Source organism: Anser brachyrhynchus, assembly GCF_964034855.1.
Source record: "Anser brachyrhynchus genome assembly, chromosome: 11".
Classification (NCBI taxonomy): domain Eukaryota; kingdom Metazoa; phylum Chordata; class Aves; order Anseriformes; family Anatidae; genus Anser; species Anser brachyrhynchus.
Genome location: NC_137706.1, coordinates 18,742,495 through 18,766,704, shown reverse-complemented (window position 1 = coordinate 18,766,704; position 24,210 = coordinate 18,742,495). Strand labels below are relative to the sequence as shown.

The window sequence follows — 24,210 nt, the reverse complement described above, 5'->3', positions numbered from 1 at the left end:
GCTGTGAACACAACCCCCCAAAGCCATCAGTCAGGATTAGAAATTACATAAGGAGAAAAATCTGGTATAAGACCAAACCAAACAGTCTCCACAACTAATGCCATATTAATAGCTTATACTCCGCTATTTACAATTGTAAAAAGTAACAGAAAAGTCAGCTTTTCCACGTGGTGTTTCTCTCATGACACGGTGATGAAATGAGAGTGTATTTATGGCACTAGCTGGACCTCAAGCGTGGCTCCCCAGCTCACCCACCTCCAAAGCACTGTGACGCTCCCGGCTGTTGCTCAGTCAGGGGACAGATCCAAAGCGCAGTGAAGCCAGTGACCGGTTTTCCACTAAATTCAGCCCAACTCTGCGTTCAACCCTTGCATGATTTAGTTCTGGGCATTCATACCTGGCAAACGGTTTAAAAAATAAGTAATAGTACCCTAATTGGTACGTTACATTACCTGAAACTTGGGCATGTTCCAAACCAGCTTCCTAACAAGGGTGTTGAGGTGTGTAACAGGGCTGATTTCCCTGTGGCGGGGTGGCATTAATCACACCTTTGCTGTGTGCTCGTGTCTGGTGGCAGCTGTTGGTCGGGGTTGGATGCAGATGCATGGGGTGCAGTGAGGTTGTTTGGTTTCTGGAACACTCTGTGTTTACTGCCATTTGGTATCTCAGCTGATGAAAAAAACAACTCCTAGCAATGTCTAGAGTAAAATCCAACATCTGTTTGATTTGATTTTATAACAGATTTTTGTATTGCATTTAAGAGTACCCAGACATGGTTTGCAGCTCTGCTGTCCCTCTTTCTATTTGTCCTGCAAGGCTACGAGACTATTTCTGAGATACACCGAGTAAGAGAGAAGTAAGGAAGCAAACATGCAAAAACAACTGAACTGAACTGAAGGGTCAAACAGTAAGTGTGATTCAGATGCAGAGATCAGGGAAAGAAGGAGTGGATCCATCCCAAATCAGCTGTCCACCCAGTGACCCTTATAAAACCCAAGCAATCACGCCTTATTAATATGACACCAAAGAGGCTGGACGCTGCTTGTTCAGACAGCCTGAAACAAACCCACAGTCTGAGACCCAAAATCCCCGTCCGACTCACTCCATGTCATGGTGGCAAGAGAATCACTTAGTCCTGAGAGGCATTAGGTTGTCAGCATCCTTTTTTGAGGCTTTTCTTATCAGTGTAGCAGAAGCATGGCCATTCAGCTGCACTTGTCCCTAAAATAGTTCCCCAAACACTGCTGAATACTGGAGGAGCCACTGCTCCTGGCTCTAGCAGTTCTCCAAGCTATTGCTGTAGCTTGCCCTTGATTTCCATAAAGGCAGAGCTTACACAGAAGAGCTTCACACAGCCCTTTATGAAGACAAAAAAAAAAAAAAAAAAGGAGGGGAGAGGAGGGGAATGAGGGAACATACAGAATAAGCTACTTAACATGTAAAAGAAAAAGGAGAGCAATAATCCATAAGATGTGCCAAGTAATACACTGCAAAGTAAACTGGGTGGCCAATTAGAAAGAATCAAATCATGGCTGTGATGAGATTAGTGTCATTTACAGGGGGCTGATTCAGAGTCCAATGAAGCCAGTGGAAAAACTTTCCCTGACTCCCAGGCCTTTGAAACGGGCGCTAGTGTTCCTCAGCTTTTTAGTTTAAAGGCACCACTTTCACCCCATGGAACAAGCACGTAACTCCACATGGCTCTGTGGTGGGGGAAAATACGCTACGTTTCCTTGTAGCTCCTTATTATTCTTACTGTTATTCTGTTCGTGAATAGTAGTATAATTACATCGTGTTGCTGGTTGTCGAAGGAAGCATGAAGAGGCCAAGAGAATTTCAGAAGAATAACCATGAGAATTCCTTAAAAATATGATGGGGTGCTGTAAAAACTTCCCTACCTTGTCAGATGCTCGGATGGTCTCATTTGGCACGTGCTTCTTTCTGCTGGCAGCATTTGGAGATGGTCAGTGTCTGACAAAGTTTCAGCTCAGTTGTTAACATTAAATCTGAGCTGTGGAATTCGGTTTAGCAGCCCAATGCAAAGAGACTGTTAGCTATTATATCCTCCAGAACACTTATATAAAGCTAATGTGCAAGTGAAAACAAAGTTATTTTTCCCACATGTCCCACTAATCCCTCCTCTTCCGTTTAGGCATCATCCAAATGCTCTGTGGAGGTGAGTCCTTTCAGACAGCGATCACAGCCAGGAGCAGGGATTTTTTTAAGAGGAGATGACAGGAGTATCTATCAGAAACTCGATTTCAAATTGCTGATATCTGGGCAGGAGTTGATTTTTTCATGGTGAGATACTGAATGACTGATGCCTCTGGCTGTCCGTGGGTTGTTCTCATCCATCTGCCCTTTTGTTGCCATAGGTTACATCGAAGCAGCTGTGATCCCTGCAGGTGCCCGACGGATCAGAGTGGTTGAGGACAAACCTGCTCACAGTTTTCTGGGTAAAAAGACAAAACAAAAAATATTTTGATTCAAAACTCAGCTCTGTTCTCTGTTAAACTGATGCTTCTCTAAATGTCTTTGTAAGTGATGGGTTTCTTGTTCTCACAAAGTGGCTGTTGATTTCGTTATTGTTTCGATCTCTTTACTTTTGTGGCTTGGTTTCCTGATACTTCCCTGATATGATAGTGCATGACACTTACAAGGCCCTTGTGCAGCCGGAAAGGACCAAAGAACACGTTTATGTGGACAGAAGGATTTCTGAACAGCATTTGGCGCTGGGTGGAATATAGCTGCCTGCACTTTGGGAGGGAGTGGGAAAGAGAACCATGCATTTAAAGGAAGGCTTGGCAGAGATACCAATCGGAAGGCTCCAAGCTCAGACTGGAACAAAGGCAGGACAGGGGAGCTGATGTCCCTTAAGGACCTGACCATGAGGTTGCCTGCCCCGTTGCCTGCAGCAGCAGGTTTTCACTTGGTGCTGTACTCAAGACCTGGTCCTGCTTTCTGAGGTGCAGGATCTATCAAAGAGTGTTTCAGCCCTTCCACAGCCTGATGTTCTCATAGCAGTGGTCGGAACAGATACATGTTCCAGCTGATGCTTAGCCTGGAAAGTATTAGGTACTGTTTTCACTTTTGTATGTTCTGGTTCTCTCAAAGTGAGCTTCTCAGAGTGGAGACACCGTGAGGTTTCAGGGTAGAAAAGCACTCTGGAAGATGGGATTGCTGCCAGGGATATATCAGGCCTGTGGTAGGAACTCTGAGAGGATCACAAAGCTTGCTGTCCTCCTGTTGTGCAGAAGGGGAAGCTGAGGTGTCAAAACTTGTTCATGGCTATGCAGAGAGGCAGTAGCAAAGCTTGGACTGGGATCCTTGGCAAAAACATTGCATTTGTACCACTTCTTGGTACGAAGCATGTATCCCTACTGGTACTATTTCTGCTAATGCTGCAGCCAGCTTGCTGAGAGAGGATTACGCCTACACGTAAGATGTTTGACATAGCAAAGCACTGGTGGAACAATGAGAGCCAGTGTTTCCTTCCTTGGGCTTTGCAAATACTCTGTCTGCTGGGAGCCAACCTTTTTGTTTGTCTTGGTGGGATTTACACAGGTTATTTGTCAGGGGTTTGGGCTTTGGCAGGTAGCTGCAACAGTGAGATTCCTATGTGGAGTTAGCCCTTTGTTGTGACCACTTAACCTTGACTTGAGCAGGTATTTCTCCATTAGGTGGTGAAGATTGGAACTTATGTACATTTGAGAGCAGGAATTGGCCCTTGTATGTGTCCCATAAAAACAGATAAAAATTTTACAGATTTTAGGTCAAAAAGTTCTTCCCAGGAACACTGGGCACAAGGAAAAGATGCCCAGTGTCTTGCTAACCGCAGTTATAGAGTAGCAGCAGGAGTGTTCCAACAGGACAAAAAAGATGACCAAGGAAACTAAATTCTGGTCACTCCGTTAGACCTCGTAATGCATTGTACATCCAGATCTGAGTGTGGAAGGATTTTCTTTTTCAATTACACCATCAAAGCTGAGCCCAATCAGGTCCTATTTCCACTCAGGACCAGGTACAGTGTTTTGGATTTGAGCCCAGCATAATTTGGAATCATTATTCCATGTGCTGGGAGCAGTGCCTGAAGAATTTCCCTCCACCTACAGGCAACCCACGCTGGCTGGCTTGGCTGGCTGCAATGCTTAAAAACCACCTTGAACAGGAAATGCCTCGGCAGTTTGTGTCCACAGGCTGGGAAGCAAGCTGGAGGGACCCAAGGTGGAAATAAAGATCTGACAAGGTGCCAGGTTTAGAAACAGATTGGTCAGTTCCTGTCTTCGAGCCAAAAAGAAAAGGAGGAGTTATGGGTTGTTGCTAGGGCTCCTTTTCTTTAATGTTCTTCTACTGTACAGCTTCGAGCCAGGAATCAGCTCAGAGATGTAAGAGTGTGGATGCTTGCTGCCGCCTAAACGTACCCACAGGGGAAGAGCTGTGCTTTGCTGCCCTGTTTGAGGCATAGGGTCCCAGGAGCACTGCAGCCAGCTTGGAGCACTTGCACCGAGTGAAGACAAGCTGTGGTGAAAGCACTTTGGCTCAGATACTCTGCTGAATCTCCAGTGGAACTCCTGCAATCCTCAGTGAGCCCCTTTGGGGCTGTTTCCAGACTCTCCTGCTCAGTTACTTAGGGAACAGTGCCTGCAGCAATCAAAATCAAACCTTTCCCAGAAGAGAGATCCACAAAGATTAAACATTTTGTTTTTTACCAGCAAGCTATCTTCCTTTGATGATGACTTGTATCCAAAGCACGGTTTTAGTCATTCAAGCTCTCAAACGCTCTTGTGAGCATGTACCGTGATATTTTTGCTGGTCAGCCGTGCTGCTGTGGAGATAGTTTTATCTCATCCCCAGCTTTGATTAGTCATGTTCGTGGCTCCTCAATCCTAGTGTGAGGATGCTTTGAGCAGCCTGGAAGCTGCTAGGCGTTGGCAGAGGAAAACAATCCTGCTTCGGAATTGTCTGGAGTTTGCACAAGGCACTTTGTAGATTGGGGAACAAAGCAGGGAAAAAAAGTAAGCTGCAGAGAGAGTTGTGTTGCTGTAGAATGCAAATAGCAGCACATCATCATACCCCTAGCTTATGTTCCCAAGGGAACTTACCTTAGGAAAAAAAACCAAAAACATATACATTCCACTCCTTTTGGGGAAACAATACCTGCAGTTTCCTTTCACCTTTACTGTGGAGCCTCTTGTGGGATAAAGGGAGCTGCCGAGGACGATTGTGTGCACCAGGACAGAAGGATGTTCCATCTTTCTGCAGTAACGCCCCAGGATGCGGATCCTCTCAGAAAGGAGCACACAGACACAGTGTATTGAGACCTCCACCTGGTTCAGACTTCCCCAGAGGTTAGACACTATGGATGATGCTCAATCTGTAAATTAAATGAGCCCCAAAACATACCTGGGCACTGTCAGCCCACAGAGCAGGGGGCTGCCTGGGTGCTGCTTGTTGGGAAGGGACCCCGCAAAGGCCTGACCCCTGCTAGGAGCTGTTTGGGAGGTTGACCTGGCCATAAAGTATGACAGGGATGATTTTAACAGCATAGACTATGGTGTTGAGGTGCCTCGGAACATGTTTGGCCCCTGTACACGGAGTGGCAGAAAGAAGGTGAGATGGCGCCCTGCTCTGAAATCACTTCACGAGTCTCCTGTTACCTTTAGTAACCTCTTTGGGGTCTGCGGAGCCAACTTTTCCTGTTGAGCCAAATAAAAGTTTGTTCAGGAAATCCCCTAAAGGGAAAACTTACAGGGATTTCCATCCTCTCAAATGTCATTTGAGGAAGGGGTGAGCTGACCCTTCACGTCTTGAGGGGGCTTTCACTGTAGTAGCTATTTAAATGGTGCTAGAGAAGGCCAGCCAGAATAAAAAAAGGTCTATATAGAATAGTCCAGTATTGCTACAAACACTCCCTATAGGAAATTAGACCAAACTGAAAAGTCAGGCCTGTTGTGCAGTTGACAAGAAGTCCAATTCCTGGTCTCCTAAGCATTCTAAGGAATTACATGTAGCCTACACACAGCTGGAAGGATTTGCTGGCTTTGGGGACTTGATCCAAAGGGATGACAATGGGAGCTTTTCCTATTGACATGAAAAGGCTTTAAATCATCTCCTCTTACCTTCTTGCAACACACTCGGTAAAGTGAAAGCCAGGGTTATATTTTTTACTGGAAGAAAATAAAATAGGCTTGAAATGCTGGAGGTTGAGAAAACATCGTGTTAAAGGCTTAGCCAAGAGACACAGTTAACATTGAACTAAGGGAGCCCAGGAACTGCAAAACACAGGCTCTTCTGTCTGATGTCACGGCAAACTCGATCATAGTACGTGGATCTCCACAGCGGGGCCTGGGACTTTCACTCTCTTAAAACAGGGTCTGCCAATTTTCTCTTCCCTCAATGCATCACGCAGACGTCTGAATAACTTTGTTTCCATTGTACTGTAGAAAACACAGAAATCCTGAAATGACCTTGCACTAAGTCACAGAAATCAGATGCCCTTAGAGTTGCTTTTCAGTGTTTGAAGAATAGCAGTGTTGCTGATGCAGTAAGTTCTTCTGGAAGAAAGGACGCAATTCTCCAAGCATCTTTCCCTGTCAGTATTCATCTTACAGGGATTCCTTCGGTAATGTGGCTTTCTTTTTGCCCTTACTGATGCACAGAGGATGTGCATCAGACGGGACGGATGTGGTCTTACAGCAGCTGACATGATGCATGTGGCTCCAGCTCATGAACTCTGAAAGCAAAGTGCCTGTGTCAGGCTCTGCATTGCCTGCTGATATTTTTTATTTGCGTCCTGCTTTCCATCACACGGAGGCACAGACAGCATCGTACTTGTTTCTGCATTTTGTTTTGAGAGCAAAGAAGGCATCAGGCAAGATCCTGACCATCAGCTCAGTTTATTTCTGATGCTGGAGCTTTGTAATGACTCTCCAGTTTTTTAACTGAAAAAAAAAAAAAGTCTCTGGAGTAACTGAGAGCAACCTGAGGGGTGCACTAAATTACGCTTTTAGGCAGTTGTTGCAGGTTGCAATATTCTGCCTTCCAGGCTTGAGCAGAAGGGGTTATTACATTGATCTGCCAAGTTCACTGACCAGTCTGCCGTGTAACTTGACTTGCCTTTACAACTGTTCAATGTTTGCATTATGGAGCACACGGAAACTCAGCAGAAGTTGTATTTTGCACTTAAAAATATGCACTTAAAAATGGGTGTATCAACATACAGATTTCATTGATTTTTTTTTCTCAAGGCAAGTTTAGGAAAATACAATTTCAGAAATTCATTCTGCTTGGAAAGTAGTAAAAAATGCAGAATTGTCTTGCTACATTTGGAAGGAGAGTTTAGAGAGAAATGATCTATGAGTTTTTTGCTGATGCTTGAAGATCTGAATAGGTTTTGTTATGTACTGTCTGAGTGGGAATCTTTAAACTCAACTGCTGCCAGACTTCAGTCAGATAGATACACTTTACATAAAAATAGACAGATCTTGCCTTGCAAACCAGGCTTCTGTTTACAGCCACTGGTGCTCTCATCCTTTTTCGCCCCAGATACTGGTTTTAATGGCTTGAAGAGTGTAACAGTGTCAGTATGTAAGTGTTTTACCAGAATTATCTTCAGGTTGTCCTCTAGCAGCTACGCTGTGGTATTAGATCCTTATATCATGTCTACCAATTTGGTGGATGTGTCCACGTTTATGGTACCACCCATTTTTCTAAGATTAACATCTAAATAGTTAGATTTGAGAATAATCCTTAAAGTGATTTAAGTGGCAATTTTTGATATACCAGGCATGTTCATTTTACAAACATCTGTATACATTTACTCTGTAAACCTTTGACTAATAACAATTGGGCTATTCCAGGAAGAATTATGGCTCTAACTAATTGTTTTCTAATTATGCTTTCTGTTCCCAATCTGTACTCCGCTTAGCTTGGGTAAGCAAAATGGGCTAATAAGGTTTGCACTTTGCCTAGTCAGTCACTGCTTTGTGGTTCTTGCTTGTCAGCACAGTGCTGTAGTGTTTTAGCCTTACCTTAAACACAGATTAAATCTTTCTTCACTGAAAATCAAAGAAAAGCATTTTACTTGCAAAAGCTTTCCTTTGCAAAGAACCGTATGTATGTAACTGAATTCAGCAACATGCCATAAATACACGTTTTTCAGGCATGCTCCTGAAATAGATCGAACTCTGGAAGAGTTCTACCATTTAGTCCTGAATTAGTAGTACTTTTTTTCCAAGGACAGTGGCTAGTTACCTTTCCTTTCTTTTCATTTGTAAACTGCTGTTGCACGCTTTTTTTTCCCCTCCCTTTAAATTCCCCAGCAGTGGAATGACACAGAGAATGCTCAAAGTTTTGAAGCCGGAGAACTTTGCTTCTTTGAAAAGTGGAACCTAATAATTTTAGGTAGTAAAACCTTAGCAATACCAGTTTATATGACGTTATTTTTACTTAATGGTAATGTTAATGTAATTAGAAATTCCTTCAGCAACTGAAATACAGAATTTACACGAGTTAGTAACCTTATGATAAGTCAGCTAAAATTATACTTAATTTATCCTTTAAATTTGTGTCTGTTACAAGGCTGCTGTGTCTTGCACTTCAAGTGGGCTGAGAAAGAAGCTCAGTCTTGAGTGTAGTCAATAGCCTATTTGTAATTATGTATTCACTTTCATTTCATTCCATGATATTTGATTCTTTCCAGCTTTAAAAGATTCCAGTAAGAGATCCATTAACAGCGACTGGAAAATTGAGCTTCCTGGTGAGTTTCAGATCGCAGGCACTACTGTCCGGTACGTGCGAAGGGGTCTGTGGGAGAAAATCTCTGCCAAAGGACCAACTAAAATACCACTGCACTTGATGGTAACTTTATATCCTTTGTTTGTGTTTCTTAAGTGATGCAACCTAAAGGGTTTATATTCTAGATGAAAGTTAAATTTTGATTGCTTCCTCACTAGAGTTTCTTACAGGTATGCAGTATTGCTTCTCCTTGAATTCTTTTGCAGCATTGGAAGGTCTGGAGATACCCACCTCACTACTTAAAAATAACTGGAGCTATACTCTTGGGGAACATGCAGTGTCCCAGTAAACTCATTTCCAGTACAGGACATTTCTGTAATGTGTCACAGATAATATGACAGGTTCATTCTAGAGTCCATAGGTTTCCAGGAGCCTTCTTTCCTTCATGGACATACCTGCTCACATACATGAATAGAAATTTTGCCAAAATTCCTTCTTTGCTTATGCCAAAACATATTCTGTATTTAAACACGTTGTTGCTCTAATAGAAAAAATGAACGTTTTGCATGTAGAGATGATACATGTGAATTTGACTTTCTGAAGTGGCTTCATTGCATACAGAAATGTTCCTTGTTTTCTTTTTTTTAAAAAAAGTTTTATGCATTTTAAGCTGTTCTTGAAGGTTTTGCTAATGTTCAGTACAGTTTTTCTGTTAATTTGGGTGATGGGGTGATTCATGGGCCAGTCCCTTAGTGTCAGTGGTAACCTGAATGTTTCTACCCATAAGATAACTCTATTACTGGCTGTCTCACAAATGTGTTACTAGTTGAAAGAGCATAAAGCTTCAAGGTTTCTGTAGAGAGGTTTGCATACAGACATAGAGTATTTTAACGTTTGCATTGTTTACTATGACTATTTTATTCAATTACATTTTTCTGCGTGTGGTTTCTTTTCCTTGTGACTTTCTGTCGTGTTTGTTCAATGAAAACTAACTTCAAGCACTGCTGAATATCAGAAATCTCTCCCTTTCTTCATCTTAATTTTCTTTGTCTCATTGGCATTCATGGTAAAACATCTGACAGCTCAGTCTGAAAAGCTCAGAAGTTGCTTAAACTTTTCACATGCACAAAAAAAAAAACAAAACAAAAAGAACTCCACTTTGTCAGTGCTTTTCCTGTGTCAAAATACAAGGAACATGAGGTGTTTTGTCTTAGCTTTGTCGGACAGATGGGTGAGTGTACCAGGCTCACATACAGACTGAGACAGTCAGTGATGTGGGTTTGGGCACATGGGCCTTCTCCTGACCGTGTAATTCAGGGTCTGCCCTGTATAAAGGAGCTACGCTCATCATCAGGAAAAATCGACATCTCCTTGAGTTTGGCCTTAATGCAAGTCTTCCGTCCTGAAACCAGGACTTTGACAAAATATCTTGTACTTGCAAGATCTTCCTAACCTCATACAAGAAAAGGGAGTTGCACAGGTACCGTTTGTGAAGGTGCTGTGCAGGATTCCTTTGCCTGCTCTAGGGACTTCCAGAGCATTGCTGGGTTGAGGCTTCTTGCAGTAAAACCTGGTACCAGCATTTTGCAAACTTCAGCATCAGTAGAGCTCTGATTTTAAAGAAATACTGTTTCTCCTTCACTAAGAAGAAAATAACATAGGAAACAGTTAATAACAAGTAAATAACATAGTGATTACAAGGTTTTCCATGAGTATCAGATTCAGGTACAGCCTTTTTCAGCTGATAAGAGCAAAAGAAATCTTCCTGAAATGATTAAAAAAGAGGAAAGTAAAAGCTACCAGTCCATTAAAAAAAAACACGTGGCTGAAAATCATTGCCAGTCATAAACAAAGCACGCGTGAAGTCTTTTCTCCAGATCAGATATTAATCTTTTCCTTGATAAAGGGTAGTGGGTTTCATTCTTTCAGCGCAAGAATGGCAGGATGGTTACCAGTTACCTCTAAATAGAAAACTGTTGTTCAAACAGTGGTGGAATACACTGGACTGACAAAGAGCCAGAAGCTTCAGTCAATCCATTGTGACCTGCATTTGAAACCAATTATACACACATACACACACACACACCAATTATATGTGGCTACGAAATTGCGTGAAATTGGTTTCATATGGGCCTTTAGATTCACTAGTCTTGCTCCCATATTGAGATAATAAGGATTTCTTTTTAGGGGCTGGTTTTTAATACTTGAGGCATTTCTCCAAGTGCATTGCTGTAAGTATATTTCTTGGAGAAATTGATGTTTGTGTAACTAGGCCTGTGCTAGACCTCCTTTTGGCAGCAGAGGACAACCAGACACTCCCAAAGCATAAAGATGCTTTAGAGAAGGGTGATTGATCGATTCTGTAGAACAAGCTGCCTGTATCTCGTGCACTTAAAGAAAGCCAGAGCAGTACTTGAGCTCTATGCTGCTGAATGCCTGGTATTTCTAATTGTGAAGAAAAGTATATATATCCATCTTTGTAATGATGGCTAACTAGTTTCAACCTTGGCATTGAGTTCTGGTAGGAAGGCTCCCTCTGTAGCTGAAGCAAAATCATGCCTTTGTTTCCAACATCTTCTGGAAGATGTTTTTCTGCCTGGAATCTGCGCTGTGGAGAGCAACTCCCAGGTGCTGAGTTTGTGTTGCCCCACAGTGTTCACAGACCTCCAGGATGTCGGTGGCTACAAGCTGGACCCTTTATTTCAGCACATATCGTGGGGGATTTGGGGTTAAACGAGCATATGACAGCTTTAGTGAAATTATTGGTGAATACTACTTAGTGAAGTAGGAGTGATTTCTGCCAATCTTAATAGGAAGCAATGGTTGTTGAGATAAAATAGCGTTTGTAAGTTTGCTTTTTTTTTAATTGGGCAGCTGTTTGCTTCATTTTGACAGCCCCTACTTAAAATATCTTTGCTAAGGGGCTGCTCCTGTTCCAGCAGGTGCCAAGAGCCAGCAGAATTCAACTGTCTAATGCTACTGAGATTATGAGATAATAAGTGTAACACCACTGCATCAGCATTAAAGTAGTAATTCTTTGATATTTGTATTAGAGTGATAATCCATGCGCCTGATACTGTATTGGGTGTCTTCTAGTCACTTCTGTCTTAAGCCAGTGGAAATGAGAGCCAAATGAAGCCCGACATGTAAATCAGAACAGGACCAGAACTGTCATTTGCCTGTGATGAACAGTTAAGCATTTTTCTCTGTTCCTCTGCATTTTTTAGTAGTCAGTAAATTTCAGAGTAATAACACTAAAGATGTCACATGTCACTCCATGGGAAGTAATCAGTTTGCTGTCGAAAGCAGGTTTCACCTCCTTCCAGCAATGTGCGGGGGTATGAAAATACATATGCTGCCAGCAGCTGGATGATACAGCTCCACCTTGCCATCCTCAGGCTTCTGAGATGACAAAATCCTGCTCCTATAGCTTTCAGCAGGAATAGTCACCCTCATTTTCAGTGCCCTGGATTACCAACACTACTGTAATTTCAGGTTCCTAGATAAAGATTTGGTTGCCTTTCATGAAGTACTTATATTTGGGAAATAAGGACCTGAAACAGCATTTCTAGCATTACTGTCTCTGCATTCTGTTAGCTTTCCCAGTTCACAGTATGTCTTAACAGTCTTTCTTTTCCTGCTGAACCAGGTGCTGTTATTTCATGACCAGAATTATGGAATTCATTATGAATACACCATTCCTGTAAACTATACTGCTGAAAACAGAAGCGAGCCAGAAAAGCAACAGGATTCTTTGTACATCTGGACGCACAGCGGATGGGAAGGGTGCAGCGTGCAGTGTGGAGGAGGTGAGGCCTTTAGGAAGCTTGGTGGGACTTGTACAGCGCCTGCAGACACCAGCCATTAGGGGTACCTGCAGAAGGCGGTGTCGCCAAAACATGAAGGAAGCTGGCCGTGGTGATGTATGTTGCCATAACGAACCCAAACGAGAGCTCGTTCTCACCAGCTCTCCCAGCTATCATCTGCATCCCCACAGTTAATTTTCACCCAGCATTTTGGCAGGGACACTGCTTTGTCGGCTTGTTACTCTAGGCTGGAACTGCACCTGGCTTAGTGCTCCACGGATGGCTCAAGGCGCTGTGTGCAGCCTCATATCTCAAACCTCCGTCACATTCTTGGAGTAGAGTTTCCACAGGTGTTCAGACATGTTCGCTGAAAGACATTTCCTTCCCCGGGGATGAAATGGGAGCAGTGCTGCTGTGACAACTCCTGGAGGATTGCATCAGACCCTCTTAATGTGGGGTGGACTTTCTGGGAGTACATTAGCACATTGCAAATCACACTTTTCAGATGATCCCTGAAACAGATTTGTTGAAACCCTCGGGGGGATTCGATGCCTTTGAAGCCAGAGGCTGGTTTGTCAGCCACTGTCGGTTGAATTTTCAGTGCTGGAAGAAGTCGGGTTTTCCCTGAGGAACGTGGATCTTTTCCATGCGTTCTGGACAGTTTTTCTTCACAAGTAGACCTGGTTATCTATCATATTTTATAACACAGGAAAAGAGCGCTCATCCTCTTGTTTGCAGGTTCACTGCCCTCAGTATACTGAAATCATGGATTTTTTTCTGTAAATAAAACTTATCTTAAAATGGACACTTTTACTCATCTTTTAAAACAATTTGTTAGAGCCATTAAGCCCTCACCTGAAAGAGTAGTAAATTTGTTTGTGGCTTTTCTGAACTGCGTTACAAGCCTGCCACATATCTGAATTATATCAGTACCTGGCAACATGACTTCCACCAGCAGTAGCTTGAATGGCAATTGATCTCATGTGTTTTGGTTGTCAGATGCTTTTATTACTTAGCCAACCTGGGAAGGGCCTCTTCCCTTTCTGCAGTTTGATCCTGAACTGCATCAATCAATTTAGCCGTCAATAACTTCCATATAGACTTGTACAAATCCTGTATTAACAGAATTTGAGTTATTTTAAATTATCTGCTGTAAATCATGAACAGAGTCAATCTGTTGCGAACTGAGGGTTACAAGAAGAGGAGCTGAGAAAACAAAATAATTAGCAGCAAGGCAAAGTCATATGGTGCAGGAATGGCATTTTCTTTGTCACGTCTGGTTACTGTCATGCTGCCTCATGACACCGTTTTCTGTCTGGCACACAGAGGAGAGCTGATCCTGGCGGGCCACGCTTCTGCTGTCTCAAGGAAATTGCTGATACCCAAGAATTAGTTTGTTTGAGAAAAGTTGACTACTCCTGAGATGTCTCTTACTAGCAAGGTTTTTTAAGCAGCATAACTGGAGGAAGAGGAAGATCAGAAATATTTTATTTTGGTGACTTAATTTCACCTCTTTGTGAAATACAAACAAACCCAGTTTGTCACTCTTGAAGCCTCGTTACTCCTTTTCAACCTGACTCCTCCTGTACTGGGAGCAGCAAGAGGCAGCTGTCCTGTCATTAGCAGTCACCGAGGGGCGGGTGGTTGTGTCTCCAGTTTACATAGCTGCAGCATCTGTCCTGGGTGATTACAGGGCACTGTAACATGTGAAGGAGGAACCAGAAATGAAAGCAAATTGTTTTCAAGATTGTTTTCCCATTAAACACTAGAAGGAGAAAGCCCAATGTGTTGTTCTTGTGGAGCAGTCAATTTTACAATTACTGGGGAGAGATTTGTAGCTTTTCTGAAGAAAAAAAGAAAACAAAAACACAAAACCAGAACAGTACAAAGGTAAGACAAGTGGAAAATAAGATTGCTTACAGTGTTTGTAGGGCTGTGTAGATTGCATCTTGTAAAGATGGTAGGGAGACCTAGTTAATGAGTTGACACATTTTTGTTCTTAGCAACTAGTTTTCTGTTTTTCAGCATAGTGTTTTATTTGACTTACAGGCGAACGGAAAACAATTGTGTCCTGTACTCGAATTATTAACAAGACCATGACACTGGTGAATGACAGTGACTGCCAGCGAGTGAATCGCCCCGAGCCCCAGGTCAGGAAATGTAACACACACCCCTGCCAGTCACGGTAAGGAGTTAAAATAATAAAAACCAATATCCTTTTCCTTCACAAATCACCCATTTCACAAGTCTCCATCTGGTGAACATGGTGAAAATGTCTAAAAGCATTGGGACGCATTGTTAGCCACAGTAACCAGCTGTAATATTCATTTCCTTTTGTTGAGCAGATCAGATTTTCATTACCTCAGAGTCCATTTAATCTGTGACCAGTAAGTCCAGATTCCATGTGAGCTGCCTGCATGCATTGTCTGAGGATGGTTTTTTCTTTTCTTTTTGGCTGCCTCCTGGGAGACAGAGCAACTTGCAGCATAAAGCTAGACAAGATTGCAGTGACTGCATATCCGACCTTTTTTTTTTAAAAAAAAGCATCAGAGTAGGGTCTGATTAATTTTTGTAGCACACAGTGTTACATATAACCTCCTGAACAGCCCACAGCCTTTAAGCTTCCATAGCTTGTCTGCTGTGCTGCGTGCCTGATCTGTATGAGCAGATAGTTTAGAGTGGGAGTCTGCAGGCAAGGAGTGTCTTTTGTTTGTGTGAAGTTTGTTCAGTGTCTACCAACACCTGCATAGTTTTGGAAACATACCTGAACCTTGCTGAAGTCAACAAATGACAATGAAACACATTTTAGATGCTTTCCTCAGTAAGAATGGTTTTCTGCATCAGTAGGAGTAATTAAAACTGTAATAGTCATAAGTTCTAAAAATAATAAAAAGCTTTTCATTTGGCAAGCACTTTTAGATGACTTAATTTTGTTGTGCGTTGTATAAAAAATGGAGTTTCTGTCCAAACTGACAAAACACAGAAAAGCAAATTAATTCGTTCTGTTTGTTTGCTAGCAAAAATGTTCACTCTTGGTCTGAAGCAATTTTTAGTCCACTTTTGATAGCAGGTAGAACACAGATTTAGGATAAAGCTCAGGAATATCTACAAAAGCCAGTTCAAAGCAACTTGATAGCTGTTGCATCTTGTACAGTCATAGAAGCCAGGGAAAAGTACCTACAAAGCTCATCCTGCTGGCAGAAACAGTAGGGGAAATGAGAAGCAGCACATTTCCTTCTAATTGACTTGCGCTCTGATTAAAGTGCCCTGAAGCAGGGAAACGTAGTGTCAGGTAATCCATCAATAAGGATGTTTTTTTTTCAGATCTCGTTTTGTGTCTGCAATGCCTATTACAGCTGTACAATATTGTGGCCATGCTGCTTTCAGCGGTTCTGAAAGGTGTAATGAGATAGCCTGTGTGCTTCTAGGTCTGTAAGGAGAGCCAGACTCTCAGTGACTTCAAGGAAACAATATTTCCACAAGGAAGTTTCCTAAATGCAGATTCAGCAATGCTGGCATTTCTGTCGTGTCATTTTCTCTGAAAGGCAGAAACAAGGAGCATCTGCTTGTGTTTCTGCCCTAACACCAAGTATTTCTTTTAGACCTTTTGTAAAGACCTTGGGAAGAGACTGGAGTGAGTCAAGGTGATACGGAGGGGTTCAGGTGGTAGAGATGAAGAAAAGCAGCTTACGAAGCTTGGGAGGAAGTGAGAGGCTTTTGTCTCTATTAGCTGAATGCGACATAAAGAGGCCTTGCACATCAAAGTCTTGTAGAGCCTTAAGACCCGCAGTGCTGTTTCTCAATGGGATCTCTGTGATACTGAGCCCTTGGTGAACTCTCCTCCTTGTTGCACATTTTCCTCGTCGTATTGCTGCCTCTCCAGGGCAGCGACAGTGGGTTAGGTTGAATCACACAAAATCTCCTGAGAAAGAGCCAGTCCGTTCCCATGTGCAGATTGTGTTCTTTTGTGGATTCAGATTCAGCCCTTAATGTCGTTCCAATGCTGTACTCCCTTCTTCTTTATGGAGTTATCGCGCAATTTATAGCCACAGTTTAGCCCACTTCTCCTCAGGAGCAATTAGCACCAGCGCAGTGACACTCTCATTGGTACATTTTTTGTTGGAGCAATGACAGCAGACACCAAATGTGCTTAATGCCCAGAAAGGCCACAAAATCCTTGCTGATGATCTGACAGACCACACTCCCTCACTCCCTCCGTGTAGACCACACTTTCACACTTAACATGCTTTTGACTGGAAACATTTTTCAGAAGCACATTCTCCGTGCCTCTGTAGAATTTAAATTTCCACTTGCGTTTGCCCACCCAGATATTAGAAATGCATGCTTAGCATATTCTCTGACCAAGAACATCTTAAAGAAACCATTCTCTTCCACCATGTCAATGCTTTTTTTATAAGCCCTGAATTTGTTTTAGGGTTTCAAGTAAAATTACTGTAGCATCTTGTTACAATAAGGTCTTTTCTTGCTTCCACTCAGACCCAGCCCTTTACCTGAGCAGAAGAAAGAATAATGCTTTCCTTTCTGTAGTAGGTCTGCTCTGTTTTGTGTATTATTATCTAGATTTACACTTCTGCTCAAAATGTAAGGGAATCATCTTACAGAGAATTTGTCTCCAGGGAAAGGTCTGATGTCCAGAGCACAAGACTTGGTCATAGGACACTCATTCTCTGTTGCTCTTTTGGCTACGCTGTGTGACTTACATTCATTATCCTACACTGTCCATTTGCTTCCTCTCTCGATCTGTGTGTAATGTGGATTGCAAACTCTTTGGGATGGAGTGAGATCATGTTGTATAAATGGAGGAGGAGGTTATTGCTGTTGAGATTGTAATGAAAATGAAAAACAATAACCTACATTACATATAAAGTGATCTGGAGAGAAAAAAAGGTACGATATTAATAACAGTGCCTTTCTTCCAGCATGATCCCAAAGTGCTTTGCAAATTATACATCCCTTTGAACTTCTGCCACCTCTTGGGAGAGCCAAATAACGTGGGGCAGGGGACAGTAGTTTCATGAGGCCAAGGAGAAGATTAGAGCTCTGCAACTGCATCCCAGCATCCGAAAAAAACAAAGCAGGATTGGAAAAAAGGATTGGATACACTGACATGTTTTAAAATTAAACGTCAGACTACAGAATTTTCTTAAGGGTTTTGTTGAAACTGGCAAAAATGAAAGAATCTTTCATTCTTTATTATTGTTACTCTTTCACCTTTTAAAAAAATGCCTCTTTTTCTTCCTATTTTATTTTTTATGTTCCTTGACCCTCTTTTTCCATTAAATTCTTTACAGCTTCCTTTCCTGTCCCAACTGCACCCTATTAGCACCTCTTTATTCTAATCCTTTGCCTAGCTCTTTAGATATTTTTTACAAAACCCTGCTGTAACCAGATGGAATCTGGATTCTTGCATGCGGTGCGTATGGGTTGTTTCCAGCACACTGAACACCAACCCAAATATATAGGCAAACCCAGCACTCATGTTGGCACCAGACTCAGAAATCACAGATCACATCAGCTGTTATTACTGAAAACATAGGTCGGCCAGTGGCCACACACTTCAACATGCATGGTTGGGTCTATGAATATGAAACTGCTCCCCTCTAATGCAGGAAGAGAACCAAAAACACATGAAATTTCCCAACTGTTAGACTTGTTGTGGCCTGCATGCAAACACTGTTAGTTTTCCTCCTCTTTGCTGTAACAGATTTTAATAGAGTTGAAGTTCTTTCAGGGACCTGTTGAATATGTGCTGTTCCTACACAGATGCTTAACAACAGCATGAACAGCCAGAAATCCCTGCCATCATCTGCAGAAAACCACAGGAGACCTGAGCCCTTATTTTCACTGCTCAGGACTTGAAAGCACCTCTGAGTCAAATAGTTAGTTTTCTGCTACTACCATGTCATACACTAGTTTCCATAAGCCAATTTTGCTCCACAGTTTATTATTTCCCTCGCTGGAAGGCTTTTCTGTGACCTTGGTGTTCATGTGGGTCAGGATCTTTTATTTGCGGTCTTAATTATTCACTGTCCTTTTTCAGCTACTTGTTCTTGCATCAGCACTGTTTATTTGCTTATGTAGTTTTCTCCCGCCCTAGCTTTTTTCTGTATGCTTAGTGGCTTACGATAAAACAAACCAATTTATCTCCTTCTGTCATTTTGCTGGGGTAAATCCATTACTTTTAACTGCTTCTTGGATGAGAAACTGTCCGTGGAGTCTCACTTCCCTTCTGTGCTACTGCTCTAATTTAAATTATTTAAATGCATCGTTTCAGGGCATAGGTGACCAGAATTGTGTTGGAAAATCTCATCCTCGGTTTCATCTAGCCCTTACACAGTTGCATTCGTACTTCCTGCCTTCATTGGCAGCAACTCTCCTGACGCATTCTTTGCTTTTTTCATGGCTGTATCACATTTGTGGCTTAGAGTCATTCTGGATGTTTTCCTCTTCATTTGTTTCAACATATGAATCTTACTTTAACATGGACATGCTTGTTATTAGTCCCTAAGCACACAACCTTGCACTGTGTACTATTAATTTTCAACATAGCTTTTTTATTACAGTACTCAAGGTTGGTCAGTTCTTCTTGTTATGGTATACTAATGCTCCTTTGCATTGACAATGCTTCCAGACTTTGTATTGTCAACAGTTTCACCAGTTTTTCAACAGTTTTCTTCTTTTCGTGCCAAGGTCATCAAAAGCAAGACAGGTCTTTCAAGAAGTCCCCTGGTAACTAATCTAAATTTCCTTCATACCTGATACTACCTTTAAAGCACTACACTGTGGCCAGCTCTCACCTTCCATGCACATTGATATCCATGCTTTCCAGCATATGACCAGTTTCTCCAACTTACATAAACATTTCTAATACAACAAAAGGAGTTCTTCACTGGTAACTAAATAGATTAAATCTACCACATTTCCGCTCTCTGGAAAAGCAGTTATTTTAATCAAAGAAATACACTCAATTAGTTTTGCCTGGTCTGCCTGGAGGAAGCCTATGTTGCATTTTTCCTGTTTTCCATTTACCACTATGTCATTGATTATTGTTTCCCTCTAAATCCATTCTAAAAACCGGCATGCTACTGACGTGAGGCCTGTCATTACATGGATCACTTCTTCCTTTCCTTCTTTCCTTCTTTCCCTCTTTCCTTCTTTCCTTCTTTCCTATTGCCACTTTTCCATCTGTGGGCAGGAATCCAACACCGCTTTCCAAGGGCTCACACACTGCAGTGATGCCTGCTGGGGAGAAAATTAAGCCAGTTGCAAGGGTCAGCCAAGACCCCAGCTGGCTCAGCACCTTGTAGGCTTGCCCAAAAGGCTAGTGACTGCTCGAAGCATGGGTGCCTTCGTGTGCGATGGTTGATGGTGCCTGCCGCTTGGTCCCTGGCCTGGTTTAAGCTCATGGTGCTTGCCTGTAAGATTCTTGTTGTCTGAGAGCCTGCCTCTCCCTTTAGACTCCATCATAAACCCATGATGATATGCAAGAATGCAGTCCTACAGAGCAAACACTGTCCTCATGGATGATGATGGTCAGTAACAAAGTGAAAATCATTTTGCGTGCTATGACCTGGGCTGTATTCATATCAGCCTGCCTGCCTGCCATGTTTGATCAAGTCTCCTTGATTCCAGGCTTTTTGCACCATATTTATTTGTATTATCATCACACATAGATGAGGAGCAGAACAGTTTTGATTTTATTTTGTGGGGTCTTGCAAAAAAACAGAATTTGGGGGAGCTATCTGATGGGAAACTCCTGGAGAAAGCTGGCATACTACTTGCAGGACTGTATGGAAATTATACTAAACTGGAGGGACTTATGGGGAGTACCTGTTAAGAGAAGGGATTTAATGTATTTAATTATTACAAATTCATATGTTCTTTCATTAATGTGTTCAGACTCTTTTGGAACCAGTACAAATTTTTATCATCCATAAGGTCCAGTGGCAAGGAGTTCAAGACCTTACCTGTGCCTTGTGCTAAGACACATCTCCTTTTGTGTGTTCTGAATTTGGTTACATGAAAAAAAAAAAAAGAAAGAACAGCTATGGGGATGGTTTCAAATCATTTTAGCCTGGAAATCTGGCATAAATAGTAATGTTAGCACCCTCTGATCCAAGGAGGCACCACGTAAGAGCTCATTTTGAAGCACTTCCCAAAACTGGAGTTGGGATCTCCAGAATCAGTTTGAGCTTAATGAATTTGCCAGGACTGCGCTGGACACGGTGCGAGACACGGTGGCTGCCGGCGGCTGAGCGAGCAGGCAATGCTGCGCCCTGGTGGCTGCTCTTCGGGGAAACCCGCCTGGGCTGGAAACCCGCAGGTCTCCGGCAGGTCTTGCAGAAGAAGCCAAATGCTGTAGACCAGAAAGCCTCGTATAAACTGGGCACCCTTGTGAGTAGCTGCTGTGGGTATCTGCTGTCCTACCGTGGGCACGTCCCGCTATCAACCAGCCACTAGAAGGAGACAAAATCATGCACGTTCCAGGTTGTAGGCAGCTCATCGAGTACAGCAACAGGCAGTCAGGAGTTAATTAGCTACTGAAAGGCCTAAAGATGTTTCCAAGCAAATCCAGCAACCCAACTCAATGAGGCAATTCTGGAAAAGAAGTAAGAGAAAAGGCTTGGGAACAAGCAGAGGATAAAATTAGGAGGGCTTGTTGGCTACTGGTAAATGCATTTACATCAAATAATTTGAGATGACTGGCTGGAGCAGAAGTTCATTTGGCATTGGTTTTCACATGGAGTCATGAGACAGGTTTCTTAGCTTTGGTGTAAACACCCAGGCTGGCTTACATCACGGTTTTTCCCGTTACAATGTTTGACTCAACAGCCTTATGTTTGAACATCGCATTGTTTTAAAATGTTAAATGATCTGTGCTTCTTTGGTTTGAGGTTCTTGAGGCCAAGCATAGTCTTTACCCACAAAGAAGGATTAGCAGGATAATCTAGCAAAATATTTAATTATGAGTGAAATTCACCCCTACTGCTGCCTGCGGTAATGCTCTGCACGCTGCTTATATCCTGCAGTGCGAGCTGAGGAGAACACACTGCCTTCCTCGAGTGGCAGAGAACGGAGCTGGCCATCAGCTGCCCCATCACAGGTACACCAAGCATGGAGCAGGACAGGGGTAACTCACTGCAAAAGGGCTCGGAGGGTGCTGGTTTAGTGTAGCAAGGCAGCTGCAAGCAAGAAGGACACCTACTCACACCAGTGCCACGCTGAGTCCTTGTAATCGGAGTGATCTGCTCAGTTGGAGGGAGGAGGGAGGAAGAACACAAAGTCTTTGGCATAAAAAAAAACTTCCCAAGGTGCACGTAAATTATAAAACAGTGTCCATGGTCCTGTGATCGTGTAATTGGTGGGAAATTAAAAAAAATAAAGCTGTCAAAATGATAATCACCAAAGAAAAAAAAGAAAACTGTGTGAGTGAAAGTTGGCAAGTCTGCTAGCAGAATGACTACTGTACTGGAAAATTACTGAGCACTGTTTATAAAGGCAGTCAGACAGGAATGTTAGTCTTGGAGTCCTACTTTCAACATCAGCAGCTGTATTATTCTACTAGATTCCTTGTACTTTTTTCAAAAAAAAAAAAAAAAACCAACAACCTTCTAGTGACTGGGTGTGGCACAACCTGTTCCCAAAAATCCAGATTCACCTGGTTATTTTGACCCCAGAATAGCAGAGATGTAGCAGAGAGCTTCAGAAGTGCATGGGGAGAGAAAGATACAATAGCACAGTGTGCGTGTTTCATGGAAATCATAAGTCCACTTGTAAACAGTGTTTTCTTGCCTCTACATATTGAAGCATGAACTTAGTTTGATAGCTGTAAGGAAAAAATATCTGGCTATCAGTTCCATGTGACTAATTCTCAGAAATCTTTCCCAGTTCTGCTCGCTACAATTATCCAATGTGAAATCCTAGCACCAGTGAAGTTAGTTGGAGTTTGCATAACTTCAGTGGAGCCACAGTTTCACCAAGGTGCCTTAGAAAACCGAGAGCAACTTCAACATGCTCTTGCGTCACAAACTGGTGCTAAAGACAACCAGCTCTAACTCGAGATGGAGTTATCCTCACCTAGACAGTAATTCAGTGGTGTGTGTTAAACCAAAAGGTGCATAATAAAATCTGTTACAATGCTGAAAGTGTACTGCTTTAGATTAGCTTCTCACAAGTGCTTTTTCAGATTAGCATCAGTGTTTAGTATCACATTTCCTCTGATAGTTTATTGAGCAGTAGTGCAAGCTCTTAACTAGTCGTAGCAATCAAAAAGCAGGTTTATTAAATATAGAAAAATGAGTGTTATTGCAACTATATCTTTGGTCACATCAATTCTGTTACTACAAAAACAGGGAAATGAATTTCAGTGTAGCATTAGAGAGGGAACAGAAGTAACGGAAGCCCTGTAGAGAGCTCAGACATTGGTCTTCTACACAGCTCAAGACAGAAATAACTAAGAGAAATTTAATGGGCTGTGATATTTATCCTACAACATGCAATGTCTTTATGTTATAAGAGAATAGAAATCTCTGAAAAGTGACCTCATATCTTTTGATTTCACTCCTCCACCCCATCCTTCAGCCTTGACCCATTTTATCTTCACAGTATGTTTTCCCAAATCTCTAGCTACAATTTCATTTCTAGCTACAGTTCATTTGCAGATATTTATCTCCCCTAGGTTCATGTATGTAGTGCGATAGATGCTAGTTGTTGTTTGTTTTTTTTTTCCATAGAAAATGGGGGAGTCTTCAGCAAGTAGGTAGAGTGAATAATTCAAGGTTAATGACTAATCCAGAGCATAGAAAGATCAAATGATGAACTGAACCTCCAAGAGATATTTCAAGTTTGCTCCAGGGGGATGCCAGATGATTGTTGCCAAAGAAGATTAGAAGAAGAACTCCAATTCCTGAACAGAGATACTGAGAGGTCAGAGGTTGAGGAAGACTCAGAAGATAAAGATTTAAAACAGCCCTCTCAGATTGCATGTCCTGCCCATCCCAGCCTTTTGAGGCTATGGATAAACACCCTTCTGGGCATTTTTTAGCTAGAAAGACAGACGCAGACTGGGTTAAAAAAAAACCTGTGCTTAAAAGCTCATCACTTTCTTCCTAAATCTAACCACCAGCAGGGATCATCTAGCTCTTGAATCTTCTGCAGAGGTAAGATTACAAAAAATAATGCAGTGGATAAAGCCATCCCTAGGATTGTGAGAAAGATGAATGTGTTTGTCACATAAATCACTCCTTGTTGGAAAGAGGACGGGCTCTCCTGTACTCCGTGTAGAGCAATCACATGGTCCAACAGAATATGGGTTATATCCGGGGAGGGAAAAACTAAATGGAAAAGAACTGTGGTGTCAAGCAACCCCTAAGATCATTTTACCAGCTTAAAGCATAGCTGGAAGCCAAATGGTCTATATGATACACACCTGGCTTAGTGTACAAGAGTTAATTGCCTTAGTTAATAATACAGAGCTGGCTTTGTGTTGTATGTTACAATAGTGGAATTATTTTTGACATTGTCATAAGAAAAATACTTCAGCTTTTTACAAATGAAAAATAAGTCTCATTCTTAAACTCATCCAGGTGTGTTCAAAAGGTGTAATGACAGTGTAGAGAGGAAAATGTCTGTAGTGTAATTTAATAGT

General features: G+C 42.2%; 1 protein-coding gene across 6 annotated transcripts in view; it reads left to right on the top strand.

Annotated features, from left to right (window-relative positions):
• The window catches only part of ADAMTS17 (ADAM metallopeptidase with thrombospondin type 1 motif 17), a 185,653-nt gene that overhangs the window by 131,418 nt on the left and 30,025 nt on the right, over positions 1-24,210 (top strand). For all 6 annotated transcript variants that reach the window (XM_080607246.1, XM_080607242.1, XM_080607243.1 and 3 more), the window contains 4 exons: positions 2,376-2,456; positions 8,702-8,859; positions 12,386-12,545; positions 14,592-14,727. In XM_080607246.1, the coding sequence (XP_080463372.1) occupies positions 2,376-2,456; positions 8,702-8,859; positions 12,386-12,545; positions 14,592-14,727 (535 nt within the window). The remainder of the gene's footprint in view (positions 1-2,375; positions 2,457-8,701; positions 8,860-12,385; positions 12,546-14,591; positions 14,728-24,210) is intronic.